The sequence below is a fragment of the Gasterosteus aculeatus genome, chromosome 20, assembly GCF_964276395.1.
Source record: "Gasterosteus aculeatus chromosome 20, fGasAcu3.hap1.1, whole genome shotgun sequence".
NCBI lineage: Eukaryota > Metazoa > Chordata > Actinopteri > Perciformes > Gasterosteidae > Gasterosteus > Gasterosteus aculeatus.
Window position 1 is genome coordinate 12,066,214 of NC_135707.1, and position 15,893 is coordinate 12,082,106.

Here is a 15,893-nt window from a genome sequence, read left to right on the forward strand (position 1 = left end):
TGCGGCTTTGTGCGCAGATTGTGGCAACGATGAGATGGTTGTTTGTAGTATTTCTGAGCAATGCAGCCGAAGAAAATATGCAGTAGCCAGATATTTGTTTTGTTAGTGTATTGATTGTTGCCAATTTCACCGTTTTGACACTTGGAGGTTTACTTAATAGCTGTTCTGTTACGGAGAATACGGTTGTGTGACAGACTATTATCAAGGGTTAATATATAGTTTTTATGTCTCCAGTCAACTAAAAATGAATAAGAATAATGCTGCACAATTAGGTCAAGTCTCTAACCATTATTTTGAATAACTGAGATGCATATCTTGGCCTTTTATCCTGTTCCACAGAGAAAAAAGCCATATTTCTTTGGCTTATATGCCTGCAAAGAAATGCTATGAGTGCTATGAAATATTTCCTGAGGACAATTTCAGCTAATATGGAAAATCATAAGTCAAACCAATTGACATTAAATATTCTTTCAAAAAGCATTCAGCCGTATCCTTTGGCACATCTGCTTAAACATTTGTTGTTCAAAAAACAGTTTTTCACCATGTTCCTCTCACGTTTTAGAATCCTCAGACCGCACACCTACACACGAGCAGGTGGGATGGAAAGGATCACACTGCACAGATTTAAAGTGGACATTTTGTCTTCAACGCACATGAAGGAAATTGTTTCTATGGAAACATAAGGTTCTACATGCTAAATAGCAGGCAGGAGAAATAAACCATATTACTATTAATCCTAAAGTGATGTATTGAACAGTTTAGAGGGGTGACCAAGAATGAGGCAGTTCACCAACGGTAACACATGTTATTTAATCGTCTCACTGAAGTGTGTTTTGATTAATGAGCGGATTAATAAAACACAATCATACATGTCGACTTCTGCTTATCTATTTTGGAATAAATGTCCAATTATTTTGCAATAAATCACACTTGGAGGATAAAGTGCTCGCATGAAAGCAGGCTCACACTGAAATAAAACATTTGACACGAGAATAAAGTAGTTGTTTTCGGGATGTGAGGACTGTCGCTGCTGTCCTTCTATCCGCAGGCCCGTCCCTGTTCTCAGTGTCCATTCGAGACATTAAAACACAACCACCGTGGAGGAGGGTGGGGGTAATTAAACTTAACTACGGAGGAATTGAAATGAAATCACAGCGTCTGATCACTGGCTCAGTAGAGGTCAGCGATGGATCGAGGCCGGCTGGGAAGAACTACTCTTATAAGAAACATTTATACACTCCATCGAGTGTGTTTCTGAATATGTTTTGTGTCAGTTTTATTAGTCTTTGTATTTGTCAGACATTGCTCTACTGTCTCTACGTGTAGCCCTTATGTGCATGTGTTTAAACCTCTGTGTGGCTATTGGTCCATATCATCGAAGTCGCCAGTTCCGTCCTCAGTCTTTGTCTAAAAGCCGCAGGCAGACAACACTGGGTTCCATTGAAGCGCTCACATTTTTACACTCCCACTCACAATTGAATTCAATTGTGCAACGCTGCAGACGGCTCCGTGGGCTCAGTCATGAAATGTGGTCGCTTTCTCTCTCACGAAGACCAGTTGGACGTCTGTCTCATCACATGCCTGTCAAGTCATGTACTCAATGCGGCTTTTTATAATTACGTGCTTTTATGCTTATATGGTTCAGATGTAGTTCAGCAAACCTCATGGTTCGAATCAGTTACAATAAGTACATCTGCGTAAATCTGCTGCTTCTGCTCGATGACGTTGAATCTTTGCATTTCATTACTCGTCCACCACAGAGCTTGTTGGTGTTCTGCCTTCTTTGCGTAACCCATTCCAGCTAAAGTGATCTCATTCGAACTGAGGGAGGAATTGGTTTGTCTTCGTAGAAAATCTGTCATGCACTGAAATTCATTGTGATTAAGGTCTTTTAGATGATGTCAAAGTAGGAAAAGTACACAACACAAAGTGTCTCTCTATTTACCAATAACAGTAGTTACTGTAGATACAAACAACCCCTCAATGCCTTTCGGTTTTTATCATGTGTGTTCACTTTTAAAGAAGCCGTGCTAGTGCTCAAGCATGGTTCTTCCTTTCTATTCTTTAACCTTTCCTTTAAAGGCCATGCTTGTTTGTTCGGTAAGAAGGGCAACTACAAATAAACTTTTCACTCTTTGACTTTGAGCCTTTTGCTATTTTGCTGGAACTCTCGACCCAAGCAACAAGTTGAATAATTTAAAATGATTCTCACATGTGGTGGGTTGTTTGATATATATAAATATCTGTGAACCGCTATGCACCTGAACTGAAGGATATATTCATGACCTTCTTGAGTCTTTCAAAGCATTAGCTGAGTGGTATTTTGTAATAACACCTCCGTCTTTTATGCTCTGCTTTTACAAATCAAAGAGGATCACCGGCTTCATCTTTTCACCTCGCTGTCTTCTCGTCTTCCTCTTCTTGCAGTTGGTAGCAGGTGGATGGTTCAAACCGTCCAACAGACACAGACAGCAGACAGAAGGCTTTGTCTGGAAAATCACTTTCCAGCGTGTCGTATTGTTACACAATGTGTCTTTTATGCGTTTTAGTCTTCAAATAGCGTTGCCCTAACATCATTGCAAGTGGTACAGTGGATAACCTTCAAAAAAGGTTGCTTGCCAAAACACACAAAGCCCTGCTCTTTTTTAAATGTAATTAAATTAAATTAAATGTTTTAATTTGCTGTTAGAGGATTATTTTACAGTTGATAGTTGACAGTGTACAGAGATGGGAACACAATGGGAAGAAGGTCTTACACACCCACGGTGTCTCAGTCATCAGCTGAGCAACAAAACTAACATCTGTAGTCCAGTGATAAATAGTGCAGTCTTTTATTTTAGTTTTTATGTTGTGTCGAGTTTGTATTGATTTTCGGTGAATATTAACCAGCAGCAGTTGAATCATCACATTTACTCATATGGGATTTCTTTGTCTTTGTTTAAATGCAAGTCAATAATTCTCATTACCTACAGGCAGCTCTTCTATCAGCTTTATTCATTTATTCCACTCTGATCAGAATGTACTGGAGTATTCACTATTGCCTTCTCCGGCAGACACTGAAAGGGATTTTTCAAATGGGTGTATATTCATAGTCACGATATCACACAAGGAAGATTAGCAGTTATGGAATTGTGTCAATTATATGTCATATTATATATAATTTAACTAATGAATATTTGATTGCATTTGTGTTTGCGTCCCCGCTTCCATAATATTGAGTCATATCTATCCTTGATATTACTTTCGGGTGGAAGGTTTCAGGTGATATCCCTTTAATCGGTCTTTCAAATTAAAAATGAGTTAATATCTAATATTGTGTTTAGAGATTAATCCCAAAGAGCACAAAGGAGTTTTTCGAGATGGCAGTTGTGCTTTGTGTCTGTATGCAAAGGAAATGGTTTGTCTATATTTAACATGATTTTTGATGAAGTGTTTAAGAATGAAGACAACCTGAAGTGCATTTATTGTTATTTCTGTGTTTTGTCTGAGAAACTAAAGTTAAAGCATTAGGCTGTCGCTCAGGTTTCTTTTCACCTACCCATGAACTCTTCCTTTATTCTGTTTATTTCTCCCCCCTAACATTGCACGGTCAGTTTAAAACTCATTTCAGTATGTCTTGTCTCCTTCTCGTAGTTGATCAGTTTGTTTGCCACACTGAGGCCATTGCAGACATCGTGATCCTGGTGGACGGGTCCTGGAGTATCGGTCGGCTCAACTTCCGGCTGGTCCGCATGTTCCTGGAAAATCTGGTTGATGCCTTTGATGTTGGCATCAATAAGACACGGATTGGTGGGTCCCTCCCTCCCAATATGGTCTGCTGTTGTCTGTATCAATGTTTTTATTCATTTATTTGGTCATCCCTTCATATTGGTATTTTCTTCTTAAATGTGTTTGCACATCAGCTTTGTTGCTGTTTTACTTCAAGTAGAGACAAGTTGAGATATACAGTAATTGTGTGTGTGTGTGTGTGTTGTAGGTCTGGCTCAGTACAGTGGTGATCCCCGGATAGAGTGGCATCTAAATGCTTTCTCCACGAAAGATGCCGTCATTGATGCTGTTAAGAACCTGCCATACAAAGGAGGAAACACTCTCACAGGTTGTTTTGCAGTTAATCATGTTAGTTTGTTAAGGAGTTTAAAGTGTTCTTCTATTCGCTCTTTTCTTATTCATTGCTCTGAAGACATCTTGCTCCAACTTTACCCCTCCTGTTTCCCCCTCCTAGATGTCATTCTCCTCTTTGTGTGACATTATCCTTCCATCCTCTCTAACCGTCTTTCTCCTCTATCGCTCTTGTCTCTTTCATGTCTTCTTCCAGGACTTGCGTTGACCTACGTCTTGGAGAACTGCTTCAAGCCGGAGTCTGGCTCTCGGCCGGGCGTGCCCAAGATCGGGATCCTCGTCACAGACGGAAAGTCTCAGGACGATGTCATTCCTCCCGCAGAGAGTTTACGAAATGCTGGGATTGAGCTCTTTGCTATTGGTGAGAGGGAGAGACAAGCGCTCTGTAACATCTGTGTATATAGTATGTATATAACATCTAATGCATGCTAATAATAGTTAACAAGGCTGGCACTCACACTTCTCTTTTACAACAAAGCAAAGACACACAAGCGACATACAATATGAAGATATTAAGCACCCAGCACCATTACGCTAAAATAATGAAAAGGTAGGGGGGGGGTTATATCTAGAACTCCCAAGAGTAATTCAAAGCTAACAGTCAACATCAATATTGGCAAAACAGGACACTGCTCTTGCGCATAGAGGTTGCAAAATGATTTTCTCCACCTATGGATGGAAAGCATTATATTGAGCGACGATGGAAACTTTCAGTTTAATATTAACTTCTTATCTGCAACCCTGCCTGCCTTAAGAGCCTTCTCTTAATGGGAGGGAAGGGACCTTGTCCAGTCATATTATAAATAAGTGTTTATTTCATAGTTTGGAAAATTAATTGAATATGTCACCTCTGAAAGGACCCGGCACTGGCCAGGGCCAGAGTGTGATTGTGATCATTTGGCATTTGGAACCTATTACTCATGGTAGAAATGTACTGAAATATCTTGTTAAGTTCAATTCTAGAGGGTTTAAGCTTGTGTAAAACGTAACATGTGATACATATATGTAGAATGACTAGTGCGGCACTGTATAGTGGACCCTCTTCCCAGTTATTCCAACTCTGGAACGCTCAACACCGGCCATCCCAGGGATGACTCATGGCATTTACTGCTTCCCCAAAAAATGTTTGATGTTTGCCATTTCTGACAGTGGTTTTGTCTCCACATGACAAATGTAGAAATGAGAATAATTACATTTTCCCTATCCAGGTGTTAAGAATGCTGATGAGAATGAGCTGGTCTCCATTGCCTCGGAGCCGGACCACACACACGTCTACAACGTGGCCGACTTCAACGTCATGAGTTCCATTGTGGAGGGTTTGACCAAGACTGTGTGCGAGCAAGTGGAGCAGCAGGAAAACGATATCAAACAGAGTAAAGGCCTAATAATACTAGAAAATAAATGTTTTTTGTGACGCTTTGGTGGACCACAATGGACATCCAAGTGTTTGCAGTTCACTGGCATATGTGTCCCCTTATGTTGTCATTTCTGTAGAAATAGAGATGCACAAAAGAAAAACAAGAAAGGTCTTTGAAGTCAAATTAAATGTTAATAGAATCAAAGTAGTCTAATCCTTTACTCTGATCCACAATTAACGCAGGTTTTTATAACAAGAAGCACCCCACTGGGAATGATTTATATAACCTAATGCGTTCTACTCTTCTATTTTCCCCACCTTTTATTTCTTTAGAATATATACCAGAGAAGACAGGAGCGCCGCTTGAGCTGGTGACATCAGAAGTGACGGCTCGCAGCTTCAGGGTTTCATGGAGCCACGCGCCCGGGAATGTAGAGAAGTACAGAGTGCTTTATTATCCTGCTGGCGAAGGAGAACCACAGGAGGTAAATACGTTGTTAGCTAATAACACAAGCAAATTTACTTTACTGGATGTGTACATATATTTAAGATGATAAGATAGGAACTACCAAATGGATCTCTATGCAAAATTGCAAGCACACATTGCAATTCATTTTAATCTGGAAGAAATGCATAGATGAGCACCAACAAAAAGCCCTTCTGTGGTCAAGAGACTTGCTGTAGTGCAGAAAGCTGGGCTTTGGCCAGGGTCAGGCCTATTCTCCATCATATTTACTACACCAATGGGAGTTACTGTGTCTGGGTGATTGAGCTCTGTTTATCCCGGAGAGGCTGGTGGCATCGTTCATCCGTCCCTCATCCCTCCATTCACTATCAGACAGGTGAAATATGGTTGATAGGGGCACCGGCTTGGGAGGTGCAGAACATTTGACCACAGAAACCAGTAAATCTTTTGCTCAGCTGGCTGTACAGCGACCAGATGTGCAGGAGCCACGTGTATGTTTGCTTTAAAAGTTTGTTTCTTTCCGTGTTTCCCCCCCGTCTCCTGGATCCTAGGCGGTGGTGGACGGTGGTGAGACTTCGGCGGTGTTACAGCATCTCCACTCTCTCACTGAGTACCAGCTGGCTGTGTTTGCTGTGTACGCAAACGAGGCAAGCGAAGCTCTCAGAGGATCAGAAACAACCCGTAAGTAAATTTTCTACATACAGACACGCATAGATGTACTTATAAAGCTCACATAGCACAAGGAATAAGCTTCGACAGCCATTGAATCCGGACATATTGACAAGGATCCGTGGGATAGATGAAGATAAAAAGCGTCCATGAAGACAACACAATGTTTTTGATTTTGACAACGTGAAAAGGCCTTGATTGAACCGCGCTGTCTGTGTGTTGATGTGTTCTCAGTGGGCCTCCCCGCAGTGACGACCCTCCAGCTGTCAGATGTGACTCACAGCACCATGAGAGCAAGATGGAACAGTGTGGAGGGAGTTTCTGGCTACATGCTGCTGTATGCACCGCTTACAGATGATGGGGACTCAGTCGAGAAAGAGGTAGCGGAAGACAGCGGCCAACAGGAAACGAGAATAAGATAAGATGAATGCTTGTTCTTTTAAAAGCTCTGACGTGTGCATTTGTCTTTTGCCCCACAGGTCAAGGTGCTGGACGCAGTGACAGAGATGGAGCTCCATGGATTGACCCCTCGCACTGAATACACCGTCACTGTTTATGCCATGTACGGGGAGGAAGCTAGTGACCCAATGACAAACCAGAAATCTACATGTGAGTACTGCACACGTACACACATACTGATGGCCCTCATCCTGTACCTTCATCCTAACAAACACGACAACCAAAATATGAATCTTACGAACGAGCGAATAGCTCTTGGCGGAGTTGAGGATGGCAAGCAGTGTAAGCGGAGGACAGCTGGGTTTGTTGCAATGTAACGCCACGTAAGACCACACGGGGAAGGTGAGACACGGGTGGAGACGATCGGTAAGGCCTGCTGTAGTCCGCACACGGAGGAGACACGAGGGCACTGGGTCCAGAGACGTGAAACGCGAGGGAGACATGGCGATTGTTGAAATGGTGAAAACCGAGACAAACAATAAAAGATACTTTTGGTTGCTGGGCCGTGGGGGAGGACACACAAGAGCAGACGCGTCCCTTCATTGTTTATCGGCTGATTGGGCTGATTTGTCAACAGCACTGGTGTTGCACACCGGAGTGAAGACGGATCACAGACTACACTCAAGTTTTGTGTTTCATCCGTCATCTTATTCACCATCTGGTTAATATTTGTTAATACAAATTCTGAACAACAAAGGGACCACAAATGTCTTTCTTCAATTATAAGAAAGATTATATTATGGATATGATTTAAAGTCAGAGAGAGCTGGAGAGAAAAAAGTTTTTTTTTTACATAATTTATTGTCATTTTCCATTCAGTCACAGGATAGTTGTTCATTGTCGCGTTCAATGACATCATTTCTATTTCTCCTGAAACATTAAGCCAAATAAATACTTTCCAGCCTCAAGTAAGAACAAAATAATATATGGGTTATTTAACAATGACTTCACAATCAGAATTTAAATCCATACATGCGCAAATAATAAATAAATAATATGAAGTCATTCTGCAGGAGGAATGGATCCTGCGCTTATAAGTAGGACACAGAGCAGAGAATAGTGTACACAGCAGATTGTTAACCAGGTAATGATAGAGGAAACACTGCTTCTCTGACAGTATAACTTTGTGCTTTTCTTAGTACAAGTACAGTACAAATATGTACAGACAAAACAACACCTTAACAGCTGTTAAAGTCGACTGACAGTTGATCCAGCTGTGATGGGCGGCCGCCATCACCCGAAACAGACGTTGCTTCATGAGGCGCTTCAGAGGAAAGGACGTCTCATTTCTCGGGAACGATATTTCCCTGTGTCCTCTCTCATTGCATGGTTACCTCGCATTTCCTGCAGGCGTCCCTGGTGGGAGGGTCATAGACGCAAGGAACAGACACAAGTGAGGGAAGCGTGGATCCAATTAGGAGACTTAAGTGACCAAATGTCTTCTCTCTCAAAGTCAAAAAGTTGATATAAAATCAAACTCTCTCTCTCTCTCTCTCTCTCTCTCTCTCTCTCTCTCTCTCTGTCTCAGTACCACTGAGTCCCCCCAGTAACCTCCAGTTCTCTGACATCACTCACAACTCCGCCCACATCAGCTGGGCACCCGTACCCAGAGGGGTCAAAGGTTATCGAATCGTGTGGATCAAGACAGACGGACCGGTCACTGAGGAGGTGCGTGCGTATCTGTGTGACACACGTGACTCAATGATTGGATATTTTAAGAACTTCTTTTTGGTAACATTTGTAACTTTGAGCGTCTGTGTCTCAATGAGAAGAGGAAAAAAGAGGAGATTCATTTTAGGCGTGATTCTCAGTATGAACAGGCAAGTTTTCAGCACTGACTTAAATTATCCGGAAAAATAAACAATATACTTGCAGCGTAAGTTGGATAAATTCCTAAGATTTGCTTGTTTTGTTGAAAATCGACTATGCATTTTTAAACCGCAAGAACTATAAGAAATCCTCACAATGAACAGGTTTTAGTGGATTTGATGATTGAGCTCTAACATTTTTCATGTAGGCATAACTTTTGTGTCATGCGTGTCTCCGTGTTGTGCAGGTGGAGGTGGGTCCAGATACCTCGTATGAGCTCAGTGGATTGACGTCTCTGATGGAGTACTCGGTGGCCATCTTTGCCCTGTACAAGGAAGGCCAATCGGAGGCCCTCACAGACCGGTTCACTACCAGTAAGTTGCCTTTTGGCTGTAAGGACGCAAGGAAGCTATTGTAATGTGTTAGTTAGTTTGTGCGTCTTTGCAAACAGTTCTCAATAGGATTTGTTCATTTATTTTTTCATCATAGTCCAATTTTTATTCGGCATCTGTCTTTCAAGGTTTCCCTATCTCCATCTTTTTCTTTGTCTATTTCCTGAAAATAGTTGTACTAATCCTATAAGAAGGCAAACCGTTTCTCTCTTCGTGCCAAACAGTGTTGAATTGTATTCTACTACCACTGGTCCTTCTGCTATTTTGGCGGTGTGCCCATCTCATTTACACCTCGGCGTAATAGCCCAGTTGCATTAAAAGGTCATTTTGCTGTCCCTTATTACTCTGTCACACTAACTGATATTGATTCGTAGAAATATCTCTTTAAGCAACAAGCAGTTTGGCCTCGGTGCTGAGCCAGCTGAAATAAATGTATTTCTAGCAAGCAACTATCAAACCACTCACTCTAAGAGCCCGTACAGATTTGTTTCATCTTCTGGCCAATTTAGTTGAATCGACCTGGTTTCAAGAAATAGCTTCATGAACAGGCACACGATGCGATCTCATCCTTAGGGATTCTAAGTGGATGGGAACCTGCATGGTACGGTTCACACCAAGCGGGCGGCTGTAAGTTAATGTTATTGCTGAGCAAACAGTTTAAAAACACGCAATAAATTAGCCCCTGCAGTGAGGAAAGCAGCAGTTATACCCTGGACAGTGATTGCATCATGTTCCAAACTGAGGCAAACTCACGGTAGTACACTCGTTGCATAGTAGTGCAGACACACGGTATTTTATCTGTCACATGTTTTTTTGCAATGTTCCGATGACTCACAACTTGATTTTTACTCTGGCTTTGTCGGACCACAGTTAATGTTTAGTTCTTTGCAGCTGTAAGTATTTAGGAAATCAAATATTTAGTGATATTTATGGCCATTTAGAACTATGATGATAAGTGTGGTCACACCGCAGCTGTAACTGTTTTCAAGCACAATTTTCTTTTGAAGGTTGCATCAAGCCGTGTAGCGTCGTGCCAGCCAAGCCTCCTTTAGTCATTCATTTTTCTGTACCTAGTAATGCAGGTTATGTGCTGCGTAGCGGGCAGTATAATGAGGAACAAACTATTTTATACCCCAATCCTATGGGAAACCACGAGATTGTTAGAAAATGGTCAGCAAATGACAGACAATAAAAAAATTAGGAAAGTAAAAGTCTAAAAAGTAAAACGCTTTCGCTGCCTTTTAGCTCCAGTTCCAGGTCCATTGGATCTACGCTCCAGCAATGTCGGCACAGACGGCTTCCAGGTCAGCTGGGATCACTCAGCCGATGACATCGTCCTCTACAGACTCTCCTGGGCACCGTTCACGGGTGGCGACACAAAGGAGGTCAGTAGCAATGAAATATAGAATGAAATAGTTTGGAACTTCTTAACCACAAGAGGTGAAAGGTGAAATTTCATCCTCGGAAATCATGTGGATGTTACAATAGGCATGAAACTTCTTGTCTGAGTCGCTGGCACAGCTGTGAGCAAGCTTCACATCCTCAAGCTGACAGATATTACACCAATTTATGATGATTTTTCATTAAGCCACATTTTATCGGAGCTTCCAGGGGAACAAGTGGCTGCACTCTATATACATCGATAATGGGGGAGGCTGTTCTCTATGGAGCCACATATGAGCTTAACTACACTACTGGTAGCTTGTAAAGCCCCTTGCATAGAGCAGCACACATAAAGGCTAAATAAATCTTCAAATTAATGGCTTGGGTTTTTTATTTCCATGATCTGGATTTTGGAGACAGCTGTGCAGGCGCGATAGAGCCCTCAGGTCTCTTACAGAGTGTGCGTGTATTTGTGTGTACATGTTGTGTGAGTGTGTCCATTCATCTGTGTGTTTAGCTGAGAGTCACCAAAGCTGAAAATAACGCTCTGGGGAGTTGGAGAGGTGGGCTCGTAATTCTACGTGCGCAGAGAAACGGATACATGCAGCTGGTCTCTCAACCACAAACATATGCACACACACGCATACGCGCACATCTAAATTCGCCACCAATCACATTGTATTACGTCTGAAAGGAAATGGAACATAATAGAGTTGATCAGCCAGAGTGAAAGATTACCCAGATTAAAACAACGTGATAATCTAGAGCTCCGTGTGAAGAGTACGTTATGTCATTGTGGATCAATCTGTATCCTTTGGGTGTATTTTTTATTGCATCCTGATGCTTTTTTGAGAGCAGTCTTTTTATCATAAGGAAAACACAGAGCAATGCTGTAAAATAAGGATAACGTTCACTCAACAACAGCACAGTATAAAACAAAAACTAATTAAAAACGGGAAGCACTGATTTGGTTTAAATGTTTTTTTTATATTCTCTCCTAAAGTTTGACATGACGATTAATTAACAAGATTCTCAAATTGTGTTTTGGCCAAACATGAAAGAAGATATTGTTGGAACTCAAATTTATGACGATACTGAAACTCATATGTGTGTTTCTCTTTCGTAGGTTGTCCTGAGTGGAATTGACAACCAATACACGCTGACTGGTCTGAGTCCGTCGACTGAGTACGAAGCGATGCTGACGGCTGTATTCAAAGATGAATCCGAAAGTGATACCGTCTCTGTTACCGAGACCACCCGTAAGGCGATTTGCCACTGTCATCGCAGTTGTGCTTATAACTCCAACAGTTGTATTATTTGCTTTAGCGAATCAGCACAATGCGTGAGAAAAGTTGGAATCTAAAAACTTTTTCCAGAGACGAGAGCAATGTGAAACATTCAAACCACCTTGGTTTGACTGATGCAAGTCTGTAACCTCACTAACCCTCTTTAGCAAAGTGCCACCGTCTGCTGAGGATAACGGATCAGTCCCATCACATCTGCCTTCTACCATCACAAAATGTGCTTTTTTTCAAAGCATGACTGTGCATTTTACAATTTGTACTGATTGCCTTCTTGCAGTTTACGTCAGAATAAGAACATTCATTTTTGTGTCAATGATTTTTTAGTCAATTCAGAGAGATGTTGATGAGAAGTTTAATCAATTTATCTAATTCATCTTTTTTCCCCAGTGGCCGAGACAACAACGATTGCTACCACAACACAAAGTGAGAAGTATCTAAATGGCTTTTGTGTCAAATTCATCATCAAGCATCACATTCAATATTGTACATGAATATTAATGGCTCAGCACTAACTTAGAAAGAATTTGTTAGGTGACAATTACGCAATTAAATGTACGTATGTATGTTAAAATATTTTACTCAGCTTTTTTGCTTGACTGTGTCCAGTGGGCAGCAAGCTTAATTCAAGTGGTACTTGCTCTAAAAGTTTAGAGGATGTATGTACATCATCACAGTAAATCAGTGCCGATCTGCGCAGATTCAATTTCGCCTACTGACAAAAAAAAAACAGTGTTTCATATGAGGAACAGGCTCGACTTATTATCTACTACACCAAAACAGTGCGAGCGCCTCGTCACGTTGACATTATGTGTTTATCTAACCGATATTGTACTGAACTGCATTAAGTGTAGAGAAAATGTAACTTCAGTCCAGATCCGGTGCAGATGTGTGTATCACGAATCCTAAAGTCCCTTTTCCTGATGTGGCGTCACAGCGGCACGTCGGGCAGTGAGAAACCTTCGGCTGCGTGACGAGACCACGCAGAGCATGGAGGCGTCATGGGAGCTGCAGGACCCCCACGTGCAAAGCTACAGGGTCTCTTACGCCGGTCTCAGGGGCAACCGCCGGGAGGAGTCTGTGAGTCGATCCAGTTGTGATCTTTTACCTTTAAAAAAAACAAAACACTGACAAATAATTAAGTGCAGCGGTAGAAGTGTGAGGATATCTGCGCCGTGGTGTTTTTTGATTCTGATTAGTTCTTTTTTTTAATGCAGAATTTGTAAAACAATGCAATGCAATGCAATGCAATGCTACGTTTTGGCATTGCAGTTTCAAATGCACGAAAACACAGACAAACGTCTTCCCCTGTGAGTTGTGAGAGCGGATTACATAAACGGCTCAGGAGTCATGTTTGGAAGGAGGATCCTTGTTATTTCACACCTCCAGTCCACTGCAACGGTCAGTGTCGGGGTCATCGTCTCCAATCAAAAAACTGATTACACTTTTAGTCCCGGTCCACTCGGCTTCTCCGACCTGATTCCTCCATCTGTGGTAAGAGCCCTTGAGCTCGGCGCCATGCACTGACCCTGATCGCTGATGCGCACACACACACACACACACACACACACACACCAAAAAAACCTTCTCTCTTCAGTCAGTCCCTCTATGTCTTTGTTTTTCAGTTTTCTCTCCCTCATGTGTTCTCCCTTCCGCCAACCCGCCCTTACTTTCCTCTCCTCGCACTCTCTTCCCCTGGCCACTGTTTTAATTTCCCAATGTGTGTGTCAGAGCTGTAGAAGATGGAGAGGCCAGGCCAAGCCAGAAGACATTCCATTATCTTTTCAGCAGCCATTTAACTTACTGGAAGCGGAGATGGAGGGCCGCAGAGGAAAGAGCAAAAGAAACAAAGGGATGTGAAAAAGAAGCAATAGCTAAACAAAATGGGAGAAAGGCTTAAGCTTGACTTCTGGCTGAGAGCTGAAGGTCAGGTTCAGGTTGTGTGCCTCCTTTTGAAAGTGTTCTGGTGGAGATGCGTTTGAGGGAAAGATACAGCGCAAAGGACGGACAGCATCAACCCTTTCTGTTTCATAATCTTGTTGCGTTAATGTGATTACGTATGTATTTATGTATGCTTGTGCGTTCCTTCCTGATTTTCAGACGTTTGAGCAACCCGTAATTTACATCTCATGGTCTTCCTCAGCTGATTGCTCGCTCAGTTGTCACAAAAAGGAAGAAGTTGAATGAATAGATGTACAGCTCGACTATTAATTCAACATGGACAAAAGTGGTCAGGAAAAAATGACATTTACACATGAATAGTTCAACCACGTCTGAGCAAACATCACATGCCAATAGGTGGTCAAATGCAGCCATCTGGATTTGTTTCTTGTTGTCGGTATAACAAATATTACTTTTGCAGGGAGGACAAACGTATTTATACAATGGAAGCCTTTTAGAACTTAAAGATGCAGAGGATTTAACTTCTTTATAAGTATTGAAGTTTGTTTCAACACTTAAATAAATTCATGCACAGCAGTAACCTAATGGGTTTTTCTCAGCTCTTTTCTGACTCACTGTTGGCCTCAAAGGACTTTATTGACTAAACTGATGTGAGCAGAATTCTTAAAGAGTTGGTTCAAATCCCTGTAGGTATACGTAACATTTTACAAACACTTTCCGTTTCACCTCATTAAGCCTGGCCTTAATATTTGCCTCCAAATGTTCCTATGAGCCGGCAGGGAGGAGGATCTGATTTTGTGCTTAGTTTGCTATGTGGTGCCTGTAAATTAAGAAAAGTATGTGTCCGTGTGTTTGTGTGCACAAGCGAACGCGCTTAGTTAATCAGTGTGCAGTTTAGTCCCTTGTGAGCAGAGATTAATGCATACACATATGTGTGTGTGTGTGTGTGTGTGTGTGTGTGTGTGTGTGTGTGTGTGTGTGTAGGTGTTAGTTCCTGGTGTTCAGATGAGAGCAGTTCTTCAGCCTTTGCTACCAGACACCCAGTACAAAGTGACAGTCACACCGGTGTACACGGATGGACGAGACGGCATCAGTGTCTCCGCGCTCGGGTTCACATGTAAGCGTTACACCCCCCCCCTAACGCACACAAACACACATATTAACCAAGGAGGTGAACTCTGGGCTACTCAACTATCATTTGACAAAGATGCAGCTCCCATTTCAGGAGAACACTTCTGACGAAACAAAAAGCTAAGGAAAATGAATTTTGAAGCAGCGAGCAGAATGTTCATTTGCATTGCATTAATTTAATGATCGTTTATGCCCCTGAAGGAATACATGAATAAAAACGATGACGAATAATGATGCATTCTTAATTGTCTTAATGAAGGCCGTTCATAATTACAGCATCTCCTTAATGCAATGAGACAATTAGATCGTTTTGCTCGGCACTAATGGATTTCTCAACCATTCTCCTGATTACCTTTTCATGCGAAGTAGTGATTGTCTCCTTGTTGTACAGAGAATTGAAATGTCAGACAAAAATATGTGATCTTTTTAGATGAGGATATTTCGAAAGCTAGCAAATGAAAACCGCTCCTCAGTTGGAAATAACATAAGTACAACCGTAAGTCAGAGCCAGACCTACACATGACGTTCTAGTTAAATGGAACCGATCCTTTGAATGTTTAGAAAAATAATAGATAATTATCACTAATTGTTAACAAAGAAATAGATGTATTCAACTAACTATGTACAGAGTAAGCACGGCAATTACATAAAATCTTGATACCTTTGTGCTGCCGACCAAAATGTGAAGCAGACTTGACATTGATATCAATATCTGACCAGCTGTGGTATTGTGATGTTCCTTGTGGTCTGTCAGTGCCTCTCTTGTCTCCTGGAAACCTACGTGTGTCAGAGGAGTGGTACAATCGCTTCAGGGTCACCTGGGATCCACCTCCGTCACCGACAGCTGGTTACAGGATTGTATACCAGCCCATCAATGGTACACGCACACACACCCACACATTGGC

At 41.9% G+C, this 15,893-nt stretch overlaps 1 protein-coding gene across 1 annotated transcript in view; it reads left to right on the top strand.

Annotated features, from left to right (window-relative positions):
* LOC120810076 (collagen alpha-1(XIV) chain) overlaps positions 1–15,893 on the top strand; it is an 88,495-nt gene that overhangs the window by 18,149 nt on the left and 54,453 nt on the right. Inside the window, 16 exon segments of the mRNA XM_078095299.1 lie at positions 3,634–3,789; positions 3,977–4,096; positions 4,316–4,480; positions 5,328–5,492; positions 5,810–5,961; positions 6,494–6,623; positions 6,846–6,991; positions 7,091–7,220; positions 8,599–8,738; positions 9,127–9,253; positions 10,517–10,656; positions 11,781–11,913; positions 12,346–12,388; positions 12,867–13,035; positions 14,842–14,974; positions 15,743–15,865. Coding sequence (XP_077951425.1) covers positions 3,634–3,789; positions 3,977–4,096; positions 4,316–4,480; positions 5,328–5,492; positions 5,810–5,961; positions 6,494–6,623; positions 6,846–6,991; positions 7,091–7,220; positions 8,599–8,738; positions 9,127–9,253; positions 10,517–10,656; positions 11,781–11,913; positions 12,346–12,388; positions 12,867–13,035; positions 14,842–14,974; positions 15,743–15,865 — 2,172 coding nt within the window.